The following is a 17,853-nucleotide window of genomic DNA, read 5'->3' as shown; positions in this document are numbered from 1 at the left end:
TGAGCTAGATTTGTGCGTACAAGGGTAAAGAAGCGAGCAAGGCTACCTTTCCGCTGGAAATCCTATACCTGAGTGCTATTTGATCAGAGTGAGTTGTAATTGAGCTTGATTTACTTGCTCTTCTATTTGCATTTTTTGTTAAGTATGTGGGTGACTCATCGTCGTGAGATCGGTTGGTCGAGGGCTCTTTCTTTTCAAGTAGTCTCAGTCGGCGAACTCGGCTCCACAGAAGAAGTCAGTAGTGAATCAAAGAACTCATGCATGTAATCAGTGACTAGGGATCGATCAATCGGATGCAACCGAGCCATACAAAAAGAATTGGAAAAGGGATGACGCAAGAGCAGCGGAAGGTGACTTAGCAACATCAGTCATTTCCTATAGAAAGGAAGGAAAGGATCTCTCTTCTGTCTAGACGAAAGATCTCATTTTTGCTACCGCTCTCCCTCTTATGAGTCTCTGTCAGCCGTTGTTTAGTAGCTTTCAACGCGAGTTCAGTCATTCTCTTATATACTGAAAAGTACGAACTGACTTAAAGCACGAACATGAAGGAAAGGCTGAATTCGAAACATCTTGAATCGGATTCTCTCTTCTCAGAGAGCTTGAGAGTGAAATGAGTGGGCCGGCCAAAGAAGACCACTATGGAAGTGAAAGGGGAGGGCAAGAGCGGTTCGAAGGTCAATGAAATGGGTGAAGTTCCCTTGTCAAATAGGGACCGACCCATGTTCAATCACTGAAGTGTGGTTGAGTGAGATGATCCGCAACCAACAAATGATTTGTCATTGTCTCTAAATCACTGAATGAATTCGTTTTTTATTTATATATGAGAACTAGAGAGTTCACTAGCGCAGTCAAAGGAGTTGAATTTCTCGTGAACTTCTGCCGGTTGAATCAAATGTGTTTGTTCAGCTTATAGTACGCCTTCCTTCTTCTTTACTGAACCTATGGACTTCTTCCACTTAGCAGCTTCCGCACGAAGTCTTCCTCGGGAATGGTTGATCTTGGAATTTCATCGAGTCACGCCCGCTCCTGAAAAGGGGTCTGGAAAGGAAGAGAGCATTACGAATTGCCGATTTTTGGAGTTAGGTTTGAGTTAGGAGTTCTAGTTTTTCCCCGGAAGTGGCAGCAGTTTATTAAGTAGAGTCGGTTGCTGTTCTTGCTAGTGGCCAAGCCAGGAAAGCAAAGGGGGAAGCTAATACACGGTGAACTGCTTTAGGAACTCATACCATACTAGTCAAAGGCTTAGCTTAATAGCCGAATTAGCCGAGACTACCCTGAAAAGTAAGCAAGGAGAAGAATGAATTACGTAGGATACTGGCTACTTGAAGTCGGTCGTGAAAGATTGAAGCTTGCTTTGAAGGAAGAAAAGAGGGTGCTAGATTCTATGCCCTAGAAGAATAGAATATATGCAAAGAATAAGAATCTTTTCATTTTTGAATTGATAAGCGCAATAGCCATAGCCGTAGGGTCAATCCCCAGACCAGGCCATAACCATAAATGGCGATGAGAGAAAAGCTATTTCTTTCTGCTAGCCTACTTCCCAAGGGTGGGAAGAATCCTGTTCACGACAACGACTCCGCTCTTTGTTGAGTGGGTAATTTCCTTTTCTTTAAAAGAATAGATTCTAGATTACTGGTCTTAGCGGAAGAGGAGCTCTTAGCGATCCCCCGCTTTTTGACTTCTTTCTCTCTTTCCTTGGAAAGAACTGTAGTTTATTAAGGCCTAGCTTTTGCTTTTATAGAATCGACTTTGAAAGTGGAAAATAGGTCTCTTCTTCAATGAAGGCAGAACTATTCACTAAGCCAACAGGTTAGCGAAGGAACTTTTTCCGGTCTTGCTGCTTTAAAGCGAACGAGTCTTCCTTATTCCAATGGTCATTATAATAACCTATTCATCCTCTTGGCCACTCTGAACTCATAGGTAGCTGTGGTTCGGTTTACCTTCTTTCGCTTTGCCTTGGGTTCGGTGGTAGTAATAGTCCTTCTTTAGCTCGCTTCTTTGAAGAGGAATTGCCCTCCTGCCGCTCTTGGTGGTTGAGTTAGAGTCGGGGCAGGAGGATTCCACTTTCGCTTTCACGTCTGTCTTTACTTTAAGCTCTTATTCAAACGAGAATTGCTATAGTTGAGCCGAAACAGTCATTGCGAGGAAGACGGGAATTAGCAGTCGTTAGGCCTATTCAAGCCAGAACCCTAAAACTGTAAGCAGTAAGAAGGCCTCGAAAAAAATTACCTTTCCTTCCTAGCTTGAGAGCAATACTACCTGTAATAACTCAATGAACTTATCCTACTTAGGGAACAGGCTGGCATAAAGGCATTCCACCATGGGACCGAAAGAAGATGATGAAGATTTTCATTCATATCCCGGGAACATTTTCACGGGGATTCGACCTACTCTTAAGAGAATAGAATCATCCTTTTTTGGAGTCAAAGAAAGCAAAGCTTATGAATGAATTGTGTGCTCTGAGGAACCTATTTCCCGAACCATTTGCATCATTTACAGATTCTCTCTCGATCGAGGACCCTCTTTCCTAAAGGCCCAAAGTGCATCATTCAGTCTGGATCAACGTACTGCATTCCATTCCAAGTGAGACATCGCAATATAGATAGAAAAAAATGGGTAGTTCTATTCATTTAAGGTCTAAATTGATTAGAAAGAAGGGTACAGAAGCCAAGGACAGATGGCTAGTCTGAAGACATTGACCATCTGGAGCGAAGGACAGTTGGCGAAGTTAGTGAGAGAAAGCTTGAAAGATAGGATTTTTTCGTGTGGATTAGTTGAAAAACGTAGAATAGAGATTTCAGAAGTCAAGTCCTTTGAGAGCAACTCATGTTCAGCCTTGTCGGAATAAGCGCAGCTAGCCCTCTTTCTATTGGAGGAAAAAACGCTATCTTCTTCTATTTTGAGATTCTCACTGCTAGCAATCATTAGATCATCTTCCTATTTGTCTTGGGTTCACCCTTTAAAGTCTTACGCATATATAATTAGAATGATAGAAAAGGATTATCTGGCAAGTTGACTTGAACAATGTAGGCGTCTGATGTGGGATGTTTAACGAAGCGTTGCCATACAAAGTAAGTCTCTAAGCGTGGATTGAATGTTACCCAGATTGAAGAACCCTTTTTTATCACAGTCGGTATGAATCTCTCCCAACTTTCTTCACTAACTGCTTGTGCTTCGGCATACCTCAAGACGTGTGCTTTCTGAACTCATCGAAAGGATCTCGGACGAGGGTCGTAGGAAGACATCCAATTACTATTCTGATTCTCACAGCGCGATCATGACAGGCATCGCAAATTTATATCCTCACGAAAAAGAAAAGTAAAGACCTTCCAAAGTTCCCGAAAAAGGCATCTTACTCGGCTTGCAGGCCAGTTTGAGTAGCTCTATCGTCGAAGTGTATTGGTTCAGGATCCCCTGCTTGATCTTCTTGTTGCGACTTCGAGAAAAAAGTCTACGGCGATAGCCCGTGCTACTATAATGAAATGATAGTGCTTTCCTTTTTGTGTGCTTCTCTCGATCGGTCTCCGCCCTCCCATACCTCCTAAAACAACGGTAGTTTGCTTCTTTTCGTTCAATTGTACCTGGCCCAAGCGCCTATCTATTTAGTACTTTCGAGTACCGCGCAACAGCTTTCGAGTAAGAAAGCAACTTGACATTATGATCCCCGAGAAGAGGATTCGTATTATAGTAGGTTTGTTTTCCATTTCCAGGTCCTGGTCCGGGCGAAGGTACATTTCTTTTTTCTTTCACCACAGGACAGGGTTTGCTTGATAAGCGGTAGGAATGGATTCCTCACAAGTGGCAAGGCCATTCTAGGCCGGGAAAGAGCTCCAGCTGACTAAACACTAGAAAACTAATGGCTGACTTTCCTTCACCTTGGCATACAGGGCTTTTTCTTCTTAACACAGGGCAGCATTCGTAATTACTTGTACCGACAAAAAAACTTTTCTAGAAAGTAGCATCGTATGGCTGAGGATGGGAGAAAGGCCTGGCGCTGAATTTAAGCATGGTTGTCTTGGGCTGGGCCACTCTAGTTGACCTCTTTCTTATAGCTGCTATACCAGAATGCAAGGTTTGGAACAAAACAACCAATCATTTCATTACCATTGTGGAAAGGCAGGCTATAAGAAGCGAGTCCTAACCAAGGATGTACAGCTCCTGCCTTGGCCCTTTCCTGTCACTGACTCAAGATGGAGTCACGCCTGTGAAACTTCACTCAGCAGCTGCTTCAATTATTAGTGCGCTGGCTGGGGTTGTGCCTGAGGTCTCGAAAGAGTAAGATTACTAATCAATACTTGACCAAGCAAGTCTTATCTTGAACTCTCCCGCTGTCAAGTCTTTACTAAAAAAAAACCGCTATTCTGGTACCAACACATGCCAAGCAAGCTAGTCGAACAAGATGCAAAAAGAGAGGGACGAGACATAACATTGAAATGAAAGGCCCTTTCCTACCATCCAATCTGACTTCTCTTATGGAATTTCTAGTTTATGCTTCCTTCTGCTTTGCAGGAAATAGAGGTCAAAAAGTATGTCGATTGGGCAGGTTACTTTTATTTATCTTCTCGTCAACCATCGAGGGGGCATGAGAGCCCAAGAGAGAAAGGGGCTATTCGAAATCAAGACAAATCCTTTCTCGAGCACGGCATTGAGCACCAGTTCTCTTCTCCGGATTGGAACCCTTGGTTTGCCTTCTTCCGACCTCAGAGTAACAAATAAGTGATGTTGATAGTACCTACCTCCACTACAGAGAAGCAAACAAAGGAAAGTAATTGAACCCGTGCCTTGAAAACTAGATCCGTCTAAAGCTCAGTATAGGTTCGAAGCTCCAAACTCCACCATTGAATCTCAGCATGGACATCTCGAGATAGCTACTCTACTCTTCATAGATGAAACAAGTGTTCAGTCCCCTGGGGATATAGCCCACTTCTCATCTCTAAACACCAGCTTTCTGCCTTTCTGCTCTTTGATCAGAGTCTCCGTGAAGAAAATAGACACGAGTAAGACGACTCGTCAGATTCGAACTGACTTAGGGTGGGCCAGGGACCCGCCTTTCTTCGCCTAGAGGAGTCGCAAAACTTTTGTTAGGTTCTTATCTTAGATTCCGTCTAGACCTTTTCTTCACACAATAGAAAATCTGAATCTTAGATTCCGTCTATACGGAGCATATGTTGGTTTAGAATTGCTCGGGAATTCATTGATAGTGACTTTCAAACAAAGTTCTAGGGGGGCTAGTCTACTCCTCTTTTTTCTCGATCGAGCCGCTTTCCCTCATTCTACTCGTCCAGCCCTCTTCACGAACTTGTACAATCAATGCCACAAAGATAGCAAACTCGATTATCGAATATATAAGGAAAGGGGCGACGGTTTGGCACCAGATATCCGGGGGTGTGGAAAGAGCAGCTGTGAAAAGCGGAAAAACCATCAAAAAACGACGATTGCTCGTGAAGGTTTCCACAGAAAGACCCCTTGGTTCTGGCAAACAGATCACAATTACAGGTACCTGAGAGCATACCGATGGAATGAACAAAATACGAACAGTTAACATAATATAGTCATAGATCTTAGGTTGTAACTTGATCATGAGCGAATTTGTTGATGTTGCACCCACGAAGTATGGAAAGTGCCAAACATTGGGAACTACCCGGGGAGGAGTTAGGAGCAGGAACAAGGAGAAGCGAGAACCACTTAAATGGAGGATTCTATTGTATTTCAGCCTTTGTTCCCCATAGCAACTGGGGATCGAAAAGCACCAAATTTGATGACTTATTAAGGGAAAGACGAAGTAAGAGCATGCTATTGAAGACGTTGCAACATATGTCGGGGGGGCCTCCGTTGATTGTGTACAAACAAAATACGAGTCCAAAGGTAGGGTAATAAAGGGTTTAGCTAATGGAGAAATTGACTCTTCCGGGAACCAGTAACGCGTAAACCATGTCAAACCAAGACCGATCAATATCCGAACGGAACGGATTCGAACTTCTCCTAGAAAAGTTTCCGGTGCGAAATTCCAAAAAAATGAGTAATTCAAAGGAAAAAAGAATTCAGACATATGCGTGCGAGTAAGGGTCTTAAGGCATCAACCTGTTGAGTTGATCAATTATTTGGACCCAGAATAGGCTTTCGGAATTATCGATTTCTCCCGGTTGGAGCCATTTCCGGATTCTTCGAATTCGCTGATTAAGATGGATACCATCCAGATCATGTTCCAGAATGGAACGGATGGTGTCAGCTTGCTCCGCCGCATTTGTACCCGGTAACGGCAAAGGGAACAGCTGTGCGTTTGCCACAGCTTGGGCAGTCACCTGATCCAACTCCTCGCTGACCTTTAGAAGTTGCTTCTCGGTCTTACGGAGGAGTCTCTCATTTGGATCCCCGGTCATCCAGTCGGGGGGACCCGCGGCCATTGCGGTGGAACTTGCCGCTAATAGACCCACAAATAATCCTACTAGGAAGGCGCTGCCTGGCAGGTATAAATTGGCAAGCGCCTTTAAGATCCAAATGAATAAGGATTTGAGTAGTAAGCGGCATCCCCTCTGAGTTGTGAGTAAGCGGAACCATTCTGTTTTTGTTCTTCTCCAGATTTTGGCCGGTAGGAATTTGCCTACGATTTTTCCAACTGATATGTCGATATAGAAAGATCTCCTTATTTCTTCACCGCGGGTTCTCGCGTCATTTTCTTTAAAAGATATTAGATCACCGTGGGAAACTTTCAAATGAGTAATGGTTACCAGTCCATTATTCAAACAAACCCTTCGATGACTTATCGGCTGCCTTGCTTGAGGAAGAGTGTCACTAAAATGGAGACGAACCGGAATCACGTCCGATCTTGTTTCTTGATTGAGTAAAAAAGGGATATATGAAGTTCGTTCTCTTCCTCTGTGCATCTCCCTTATGGGTAAATCCCCATAATAAATGGACAACTTTCGTGTAGTTTGTGATTTGATGTTACTGTTTAGATTTTCTCTCTGAGAAAGATTTCTTTTAATGGATCTCCTCTTGTTCCTCAATCTTCGGAGAATGCGGCGTTGGATTAGAGAAAGTTCTCTGTTCCGAACATTTCCTGGAAGTAGACGACACGTTTTAAATCTGAAAGCTGGCATGGCATATTTCGTTGAATCAGTCTTTTTCGCCACATCGCGTATAAAGGGAATCGAACCCAACTCTTCCACGAACCCCCCACGAATGGTCCTCCCTTAATTCAATGAACTATGAGAATTCCTTTGCCTAGTTTTTTTGCTTTTCAGTTCTCATAAGTCCTTGATATACTAGCAGAAACTCCATACTTGACCGACTGCGTCACAGTGCTCAGGTAAAGTGGCAGTGGTTGAAAGCGAGCGGAAACGTCAGTGTTTTCTGTGCGTTACGATAGTAGTGGTGAAAGAAAATCCAATTCAAATATCTCAACGTAAAAGGAAAATCGTTTCACTTTGAAAGGAAAGACTCCAGCTAGCTATATGAGATCGAAATCACTCTATCTACGATATTCATTGCACCATGATTGAAGGCCTACGCATCTTCTTTCAGGTTTTTTTGATTGGTTCCAGGCTCGCCATCACTGAACATACGAACAATCAACCTTTCGTCATTACTCCTTCGTATCTCTCTTTTCTGTTCGCCGGAAGGGAATCAAGTATCCGCTGATACCGGATCGGATCACGAAGAAACGGGAACAGCTTTCGCACTAGCAGAATGGGTACCACCATCAGGATTGAGAGGCCAGTTCGTTCACGATGTCCATGGTCCTGAAGATTACCGGGATCTTACGTATGTGAATTCATGCGAGGATACTATCAAGCTTCACCGACTCTGGCGGGGAGACGACCTCGCCATAGCAAGGCACTAAAGCTTATGTTGCAAATTCTTAATAGATCAGTAGACTTTGGCGCAGCCATCCCAATCCACTTCAGCAGCGCCAGCGGCATCTCCAGAAGAACGAGGACCCTCTGCCTACAGGTAGAGATACCTGGGGTGGATTTTAAAGTGAAGAGCTGTCTGTTCTCAAGCTTATCCGCATTTCCCATCTGAACTTATTAAATAGCTGCAATGACTAATGTTTGATTGGGAAGACAGAATACATACGTTGACGTGCCCAGTCGAGCTACCGTAAGGTGGTCTAGTTAAGGAAAGGAAACCGGCTATTCCCCTCACGCTAAGGGTGCGATTCCTTACTCTCGCCAAGATTCGTCTTTCTCCCCAAGCTGGGTTTAAGCTTTCTATCTGTCCTTTCAGATCTGAACAATAAATAATAGAATAGTAGGGCCCTTGATTTATGGGATAACCCGACCAAAGCATAACGATAGGATTCCTAGCAAAAGGCAGGGCAAGTGAGTTCTACACGATATTCGATAATGAAACGAGCCTTCCTCCTTCCTGGAACCTCTGGATCCGAGGCCCCGGAAGGCGCCTGCTCTTTAGTTGAGTATTAAAAGTGCCCCGCGAAGGAACAAAACCAACTCAAGTTGAGTATACAACAACCTAGGCTAGGCAGGCCGGCGAATCCAAAAGATCAGTACGAAAGCAGTTCGTTCCTATTCTCAATGAAAAGCGATTGGTCGATGCAGCCCTGTCTGTGATAAAGCTATCTTGCCCTAGTCCCTCCCTTCCGTCTAAGAATATATATGTACTTCCTTTGGTTTCAGTGGCATGTTTCTTATGAGAATCGAGCCTATTTATCACTTTTAGTACCTGGAGAAGGGAATGCATCACCCGCGAGGTAGGAGTGGCTTGCGGGCTCCTAATGAGGGCATACAACATGGGTCTAACAGTAATCGAGTAATAAGCTTAAGTGTGGATGTCCTTTTTGTCATTGGCATGACCATTCGTTTGAGTCAGCTCATCTCCACCTATAGACAGCGCAATTATTCCGTTACCCTTTTGGCTAAAGAGCAGAACTAAGAATTGAGCACGCGGTTGTTCTTTAACCGGGTCAGTTCGTCGGTGTTGGTACGGATGTTATGGCCTCATACTTTTTGCATTTCCCTAGACAAGAGCTATTGTTTTGTTATACGATGCCGTTGGTATAGAATTTACTTTCGCATCATATCGAGCAATGGCATTGAGCCTGAGAGAGATGCTGAAGGACAACTACCATACTCTCCCACCGAACAGAGAGAAGCAGAGGCCCTCGCGGAAAGAATGAATCTAGTATCGACGGAATGGTATCTATCTTCTTAATATTCGTTTTCCGGGGGAATGAGCCAACCCAAACAAGAGTGCCTACTAGCTTGTCACGAACGCAGAGGAAAAGAGGTAAGATACCCCCGCCCCCGAGCCGGGACCCCTTCTTGAACTTCTTATAGTCGGTTGAACCAACAGCCTTAAGCCAATACTAAATAAAGTCAAAGTGGAATATGGAAAGCAAGCGATATACAAGTTGGCGATCGAAGCAAAGGAAAGATCAAGCCGAAGAGGATACCTGGGGCCATCTAAGACGGCTGTAGTAAATAGCTTACACGACTGATCAGGCTCATCAACCTATGGAACCTCACGCTATGTTGCTATGATTCTTTTATCACGAAAGCATGTCGGGCGAAGGAATAAAACGCGTACAACACTAGCAAGAAGAGACTTGCCAAAGAATTCGATGCCTCACAGGATCCTGCAAAAGCTGAGTCAAAAAAAGCACGAGTCGGGTCGGCGGTTTCAGATTCAGATAGTTCAGTTCAATCATCATCTGACACCTTTCGGTGCCATTCCTTTTGAAACTGGCGTTTCTTTTGTCAAATAATTCGATGCCCCTGCGAAAAACCGAGTAAAGAAAGAGGTAAGGGCCGGGTCAGAGGCGGAACAGACATTCAAAGCAACCGAACCATAGATCCAGCTTTGCAGGACAAGCATAACGAAAGTTGATCAAACCTGATCCTCAACTATCGCTTGAATTGGAAGAATCAACAAACAGGAACAAATCAACAAGTAGAATTGTGATATGGTCACTATCTTTGCAAATTGCATCTCCATCCTCTCATTCATCTCTATACCAGAACAATTAATTAGGCCCAGCCCTTCTATCATCGGCCTTGTTGAACTAATTACTTTCGTCTTTGTGCCACCTCAAAGAAGACATTTGATCATGGGCTTTTTTTTTTGTGATGAGGCTAGTTTGAACTATGCTTTTTCTCCTTTCTACACCCCTCTTGACACAAGTTTCGCACATCCAGTTCTCTTATTAGAAACTCCCTATAGATATACTTCTTACTGACTGATTATGGCTTCCCTGACTAGAGAAGGAAATGTCGGGAGGAAATAGAGATGATAGGACCACCTGAATGCTGGAGATGAGTGCTCGTCGTATTCCCTCGAGGAAAGCAGAGGCCCTCGCGGAAAGATAAAAGAAAATGAAAAGCACAGCCGCCTCTACCTAGAGCAAAGAAGCTTTGCCAGTCTTATCACCGGATTCACCATAATCAGCTTTAAGGTCCTGACTCTCAAATCGGATATCTCTTTCGTTCACAAGAATAGCATATTATGTTATGATTGGTGATTTGAAATTATTTCTATTTACTATTTTGATGGAATTCATGAACGAGTAGATCACAGAAAAGAAAGCAAAGCATTCACTCCTAAACTAAAGAACTAATCTACTGAGCTAGCCTCCCGTTATGCGCCAATGCTTGAACAGGACCGTTGACCTTTACCAAGCCAGTTTCCTATAGTTGACCGATACAGTTCGACCGATTGAGACAGCAGGGCGGATGTGACCGATGGATTTGAAGAAGGAACTCATTTTTGACTGATTCAGACCGTTTACCAGAAGAGCGGTATGGTTCAGAAGAGGTACTCATAATACAGATATCGTTTAACGAATTGCCCGATCGATTACCAATTGACCCAGTACAGCAGCCCTTGACTTGACCCAATAGTAAAGAAATCAAATGAAAACCTGTCAGAAGCGAAGCTTTGAGTTGAGACTAGACTACAGATTCTAGTATAGAAAGACCAGCGGCGACATCCGCTATAGAAGCTACCATCTGTTAGAACTCCCAATGGACATTTGAAGCAAGGTTCTTTTTAAGTCGGAGTGGACCTACTGGGCTTGAATCCGTACGTTGAAGTAGAAGACTCGGCAATACCAATAGGAGAATTGAAACCAAGAGAAAGAAGACAGCTTAGCCATCTATTCTATGAAGCAAGGGATCCGTTAAAGTCAAGCTACGAAGCCCCCTCCATCTCTACCCGGAGCTGATTTCATTCCAGTAGTTTCTTTTGAAAAGAAAGGCGGATTCTCTTTTCTTTCAAGTAGGCCACTTTTTTCCGATGTCAGTGTTCGATAAGATGCCGCTTTCAACCCATTTGGGGTAGTAAGAAATAGCCACTAAGATGTATTCGTGTCCATTTGATGCTTTGGGTGTTACCTTTCCTTTCCCTACCTCAATTCCTCGTCCATTCCGTATGGATTCTCAACCTTGGCCTACAAGCTAAAGTAAGGGAACAAACTATGCCAGCTCAAGCTAGAACTCACTTAGAAGGTCAGGAAAGAGCGACTCAACAGGGGAAAGCCGGAGCGCCTTAGCAGCGCTTCATTGGCTCGCGTCAAGTCATTTGGTAAACATGCACATCCTAACCCCAGCCTAGACAAATAGAGTAGAGGGGTCTCAAACCTATTATTTAGGAAAGGATAACTGATCAAAGAGACGTAGCTTTTTATCTCTTTTTCCACCAAGCTTCTTTATTGGAGTTTACTTATAGTGGTTGGTTCTTGCCTTGTAGCGAGTTGGGAGGCCTACTGTCCGAATTCGAACTGGCTGCAACGGAACTCGCTAAGGCTCCATTCAAAGAAAAAAGAATGGAATAGGACGAGGCGGTGAGCTTTTGGCAGATCATCTAGAATCTGGTCGGACTAATGCGCACCGGCAATCAATAGTAGAAGTTCTTTACAGGTTTGGTTTTCCTTTCTGATCAATCGAATGGCTTTTACTAAACCTCAATTCATTCCATTAGCCTTTAGGCATAAAGAAAGCAAGGGCGTAGCGTTCCATTACCGATCATGGTGGTATCGGAAGCACCCCTACTCCTCTGGTCTGTCCACCTTACCTTCTGGCGCAACGCTCCGGTCATCATACGACTAGAATGTGATATGGCCTCGCATCTTCTTATTCTTTAAGACTGGACCCATTGCGACTTTGGATGGTCGAGACTAACACTTGTTATGGCTCGCGGAAGGACCCCCATCACTTTGATTGAAAGGTACCCCCATCTCCACCGCATCAGAGAAGGGGCTTGGTCTGGAACGGATTGAGACGGAAAGCGGTAATCAATCGCCGCGTGGTGGAACGCTTGTTGGAGAAGGGTAAGCGCCTCCATGTCGTAGGGGTGGGTAGGCCAATAGAAGACTAGGGAACTTAGCCTAGCCACTCAGTTCTGCCCCGAGCCAAGTCTATTTAGTGTCAGCGAACACATACCACTATGTATATATAGGTTTTTCTTTTTCGTAGAGGTTGTCGCTTAGGTCCTTGGACCCTTCCTTCATGAAGCTTGAGGAAGCACTCACTTTTCTATCCACGGCATTCTTGGTTCTGCACTTAGTCTTGAACCTGTGTTGGTTTGGGACATCAATCTCATTCGTCAGCGGTGTGTGCCGCGTACTATGATTGCTTTCTTCTTGCTTTTCGGTGGTTGCTGAAAAGCAAGGAGAAATCTTTGTACGTAATCCTTCGCTCGATCATTTGCATCAGCATGTCTTTCTTTTGCCAAAACAAAATAAAATGAGCATTAAGCAGCAAAACTTATTTGATCTGGTCACACCACCTAAGATTTTAGGTTCTGCGTATGCATGTGATTGCTCATCATCACAAAAGTTCTGAACTAAGTAGGCTTCATAATCCCACATTGCAGGCTTGCCTCCAGCATCGTCCACAGCTGCTTTTGCTTCTTCCTCACGGGATCCTAGGAAAGATTATTGAGTTTTGTACTCATAACTATCCAGATTCAAAAGATCCAAGCTAAAGGAATTCGAAATGAGTGCTAAAGAGAACGAAAGGTATTGGATCATTGCCTGCGGCTGCCACGTCTGCTTCATTTTACCCGCCTGGATCGCTAGAATCCTCTAATCTATTAAGTTTGAAAGGGACAAGAGTCATAAGATCCTGGTCGACTGACCTCAATTATTAACTGCACCGGTACCCGCGCGCATACCCCCCCCCTTTTTTTTTAGCTCGTTGATCATCAGACCTTGCAAAAAGTGAAAACGTTGAGTCATACCGGGCTTCATCTACATCCTATTCATTGCTTTACCCAGATGCATACTCCTCAGAGATTTCTCAAGAGTTGGTGGTTTGAAACCTTTGTCCAAAGAGGAACGAGAGAAGATAAAGGATACCTAGGTGGCAATGGGTCTTTATTAAACAGGATTCGGATCCTTCTGATCGGGAAGTAAACTACAGCCAATCAGTAGACAATTCTGGTGGACATGAATACCGACCTGTTAGGTGAGAGAGTCAAAGCCGCTGCTTTCCTCTTCATTACAATTTTACGGATTTGACTCAGTTTGAGAGAGAAACCGCCTTGGGCTAGGAAGAAGAAGACCGCGGTGAACCATAAAAGCTAAAGCAAGTAGGCCTATTCCTTCTGAAAGATCCGAGGTCTTCCTCATCAGAGGCTCTAGCGCCTTACTTTCCTTCCGTTTTTCCAATCCCGATTCGAGCTATGAGCTGTGGCACAAGCCAGTTGAAGAAACCATTGCCGATAAACCATTCGTTTTCTTTCTTTTCAATGATCCTACTCGAGATAGGGAGAGTAAAAGCCCTCATTGTCCAACCTGTCTATCTAGTGCACTTTCTCCTTGCTCTAATGAACTGAACACCGACTTATTTGGATTGTTACAGATCTAGCTATTTCTCTGCCAAAGCCCCCGCTAAAAAGCTAGGAATCTAATGAGTTACGAAACACGAAAGTCAGAAGGACAGTAGGTTTAGTGAACCCTCGGCGCTAACATAGTTCAAAGACTCGCTTCCCTTTCTATAGAGCCAATCTCTCAAAATTCCCGACCCAAAGCGAAAGCTGTAGATGCTGATTAATCACCAGTGGATCATAGGTCCAAAGCAGGACCGAGCAAAGCACTATTCTAATAAATACGTAGTTGTGCCGACAGAAGTAGAAGGCGCGCCAAGGGCAAAAAGACGAAGCGATTTCCTCTTGTTCGAGTGTTAAGCAAGCCTGTTGCCTCTTGTTGTTCTAGGGTCAGCAAGTAGGAAACAAGGCTTGTCATGTGTCTTCTGTTCCTGTCCCCTTCCAAGTTAGGGGATGGTTCATGCCTTTTGAAATGAGATTCTGAGGAAGAAACGCGCGCTGTATCACGAGTTAGTAGGTCAATGAAGGGAACGATAGCTCAACTTGTTTTTATGAAGTCAGATTTCCCTTGTTTTGCACTTCGCAAGGGGATGACTTGCGCTTGCTGTAGCCTAACTTTTTCTAGTTCGAAAGGAAGAAATACTCCATCTGTTTGTTCTTGACTTAAGCAGTTCAAGTAGTTAGGTTTCCTCAATCAAAGAGGAAGGAAGTATGATTCAAGTCACTAGTTTACTGGGTTTTTTGCCTTGGTAGTCCGGGAGATACTGATTATGTCGGTACGGACAAGTTCGATTCGAGCAAACTATGGAGAAGTACAACATGCGTGAATTAGCCATTGGAAATGGAGGTACAAGCGAGCGACTAAGTCGATTTCCTTTGTTTTTGGCGATAATGAAACTAGAGAAGCTGCTGTGAGCGACGGGAAGCCATTTTCAGAAATGTGTAGAAGGAGAAACGTTTCTTTCCCTTCCTATTGCGTTTAGCAATGGGGATATAATATAGTTAAACATCCCGAGTTATATTATACATGGAGCAATGGCCCCCCTTTCGGGCGCATGCTTCCCCTTCTCAGTCTCTTTCGCACTGTTTGTTCACTCTGATCTGAGCCCTCATCCCTGGATGTCAGTAGCTGTTTCTTCTTCGACGAGCTCGACTCAGATATATCTTCCGCCCGGGTGGCACAAGCAAAGAGAGATTGCGCTCTCTTTTCCGAGAGATTCTTTCCAAACTTGTCAAGTAGATGACTGGCTGGATAGCGAGTACTACTTTATTCGCGGTACTAACCTCCCCTCAAGTCCCAGGAAGAGAGAAAGGATACCATATTACAAGTAGGTGGTTGCTTAGAGCTTATGGCTAAGAATGCCACCCGCCTTACACACACTCGGATGAAATCATCCTACGTAAGAAGACAAAAGGGATAAGAAGAAAGCTTCGGGTCTAATGGAGCAGCTTGATCGCTAGCTTCGACCTCCCCATTTCTACTTACGTTACTATGGATCAAGCATTATTACAGGAATCTCGGGCGAACCAGAAGGGACATCGTTCGAGCTTTAGTTAAGCGACTCATAAGAGGATCAATGGGCCTTCCCTTCTCCCTCCGTATGGATACAAAGATGGACATATTAGCAGCTTAACGTATCTCACGACTATCTTGGCTCATACTACCACCTCCAATAATCCCTTTGGTTGAGGCATCGAATGGCGAACCCCGACCAAAGGGAGTGCATTCCTTTTCATTCGATTTAAAGTAGATACCAAACTTGAACTACGTCTTTAACTGATTGTATTAGAAGCTGCCCTATCAAGAACAACCCTGTAGAAGCATCTCAACCACCTAACTCGAATAATCATATAAAAAGAGAAAACATAGTCCATCTATAAGAAGAGGCGTCTACTCCTCCATTCTCTCGCTAAGGCATTGGTTGAAAAGTGCATTTCAGATCGATAAGCTCAGAGTTGGGCTGTTTCTTGTATCTGATGGAGCATGAGGTTGGTTCAGCCCTCAAGTGGTGTAATAGCGGCTTTCGTACCAACAATCTTTTCCTTTCGCCAGAGGGCAATAATTCATTTCTAGTTTTTTATACGAGCTACGCATGACCTTGATTTATCTATCCAGATGGGAGAGATTAAGGGAAACATTGCTTTTCATATTCTATTATAGGTCATCGCTGGGAGTAAGGAATCTAGTTAGTTAGATGCTTAACCCAATCCACCTTTATACGTGCATTTTCTTCTTTGTTTTTCGGGACCCCACGTACTAGTGATGGTGGAAAAAAGTGAGGCTACTGCAGTCACAGCCCTCTCAGCACCTCTATCAATCGATGATTCAGCATCGCAAGAGTCATGTTTTAGCTGCCCTTCATAACGTCCCGCTGCCCGATACAAGGCCAAAAGCAGATCACCTCTTTTCAAGTGCCAATTCTTTCAAAACTGGCATTTCCACTCTCTATTTTATATGGCTTGGGCGTGATAATCTCTATTGTTTCAAAAGAAGAAGAAACACTAGCTGCCTGCATGAGGAGGTGTCTCTAGGGGTCTTTACGCAACCCGGTCAGAGCTAGGAAGAAGATTTGAAGGATACCACCAAAGGTTCATGCGAATGCGGAGTAGAAATTGATACTGTTTTTGCTTCTACTTTCTTTGTGAAAAGGTCCATCCTATCCTAATTATTTCTTGATGCTCAACTGCTTTTCCCTAATGTAGTGTGCTCAGTGGAGTAAGAAACCTATGCCTTTTTCTCATTTGCATGACCGTTCCTAGAATGTGGATCCCGTTTTCCCAAAGATACTTTATTTCCATCTGCATTCCTATTTGCTGTGGGCTTTGGCGCCCAACATTTCTCTGTTTCATTTCTTTCAAAACTAGCCTTTGCACAAGAGAATTGCTCCTTTCTATGACCTCGCCGAACTGAGACGTAGGTAATAAGCAAATTCCCCTTTGACGACATCCCTTTAGTTTCGTACGTACTTCCCTGTTTTCCTAGTTCGGCTTCGGGTCCTTCCTCTATCGAATATCCCTAACTAGCTTTCCAAGCCAGACGCGTTATTTCCAAGTTTCCTTGGGTAAGTGAAGAGATGAAGTCCTCTTCTTCACAGTGAAAGTAGCTCAAGCCTAAAGCCTTAGTAACGTAACGCGCATCCTCATTGCTCGCGTAAAGCAAGCGTAGGCTCGAAGGCTTAGAATGATAGCAAAAGCAGATGGCCCCTACTACACTAAGCGCTATGAGAGCCAATCATTAAATAAAAGAAGGACTTGCTTCGGTTCAGGTCAAGCAGGAAGCCAATGCACCTTACTTAGACGAATAAGAAAGCCAATCGCACTTCCCTGCCTTCCCCGCTAGTTTCATCACAAAAGCCTACTTATGGTAGCCCTCCGTAAGCTTGTGTATATGCATCCAAGTAGGGAACATGAACAGTTCCACCTTCTCCGGCTTCGTGAATCCGTCGTATGGTTCAACCAACACCACGTTGTTTCGGAAGAGCCAAGGACCATCTTCCGTCACACGCGTGAAATCTCCCAAGCACTTCTGTTTTTTTACGAACATGTTGTGATCCACCGATCTGAATACCACACATCCTGTGCCAGACTCCACGCCATCCGCATCCACATCCTCCACATCCATCTATTATATTACTAAGGCTCTGAAGCCGCTGCCCACGACGGGAAATACATGTAGCTGCCCACTTTGAATTAGTAATGCTTGCGGGTGTTCGCTTCTCTGTAGCACAGGCACCTTTACCTTCCTTCTAGGTTGGTTCTGGCTTCCTTACGGCTATAGCCGAAAATCCAAGAATATGAGTGAGGGTGAGGGGCTTGGGTGAATGCAGGGATGGATTCCCCACATCACAAGTCGGGATGCGCTCCTATTTAACTTGATCTGCAGATTCCCCCGGGGTCCAAAGAAACAGGATTTATACTTGAACTTCCCTCTTCTCCATCCCGACCTGTTATCCTTGTCTTGGGTCCATCAATCGCTCCTGTCAGCGTAAGATTTTAGAGATATCGGAGCTGAATGAGAGAGACCGGTCGATAGTTACAGCTACTTTTTATTAAGCTCGAGAGCCCTGATCC

The 17,853-nt window shown here is 44.2% G+C and overlaps 1 protein-coding gene across 1 annotated transcript; it reads right to left on the bottom strand.

Annotated features, from left to right (window-relative positions):
* Positions 1–5,988: 5,988 nt before the first annotated feature.
* On the bottom strand, positions 5,989–7,596 carry LOC127306999 (small ribosomal subunit protein uS4m-like). The gene has a single exon (XM_051337696.2). The coding sequence runs from the start codon at positions 7,095–7,097 to the stop codon at positions 6,066–6,068; it is 1,032 nt and encodes a 343-aa protein (XP_051193656.1). The 5' UTR covers positions 7,098–7,596; the 3' UTR covers positions 5,989–6,065.
* Between the last annotated feature and the right edge of the window lie 10,257 nt (positions 7,597–17,853).

Source organism: Lolium perenne, unplaced genomic scaffold (assembly GCF_019359855.2).
Source record: "Lolium perenne isolate Kyuss_39 unplaced genomic scaffold, Kyuss_2.0 unplaced35, whole genome shotgun sequence".
In the NCBI taxonomy this organism is placed as follows: Eukaryota; Viridiplantae; Streptophyta; class Magnoliopsida; order Poales; family Poaceae; genus Lolium; species Lolium perenne.
Note: the sequence above shows the minus strand (reverse complement) of the source record. Positions and strands in the feature narration are given on the sequence as shown.

What these genes read in the sequence shown, in the direction of transcription:
- LOC127306999 (XM_051337696.2), bottom strand. Translation starts at nt 7,097, where the DNA reads ATGCCAGCTTTCAGATTTAAAACGTGTCGTCTACTTCCAGGAAATGTT.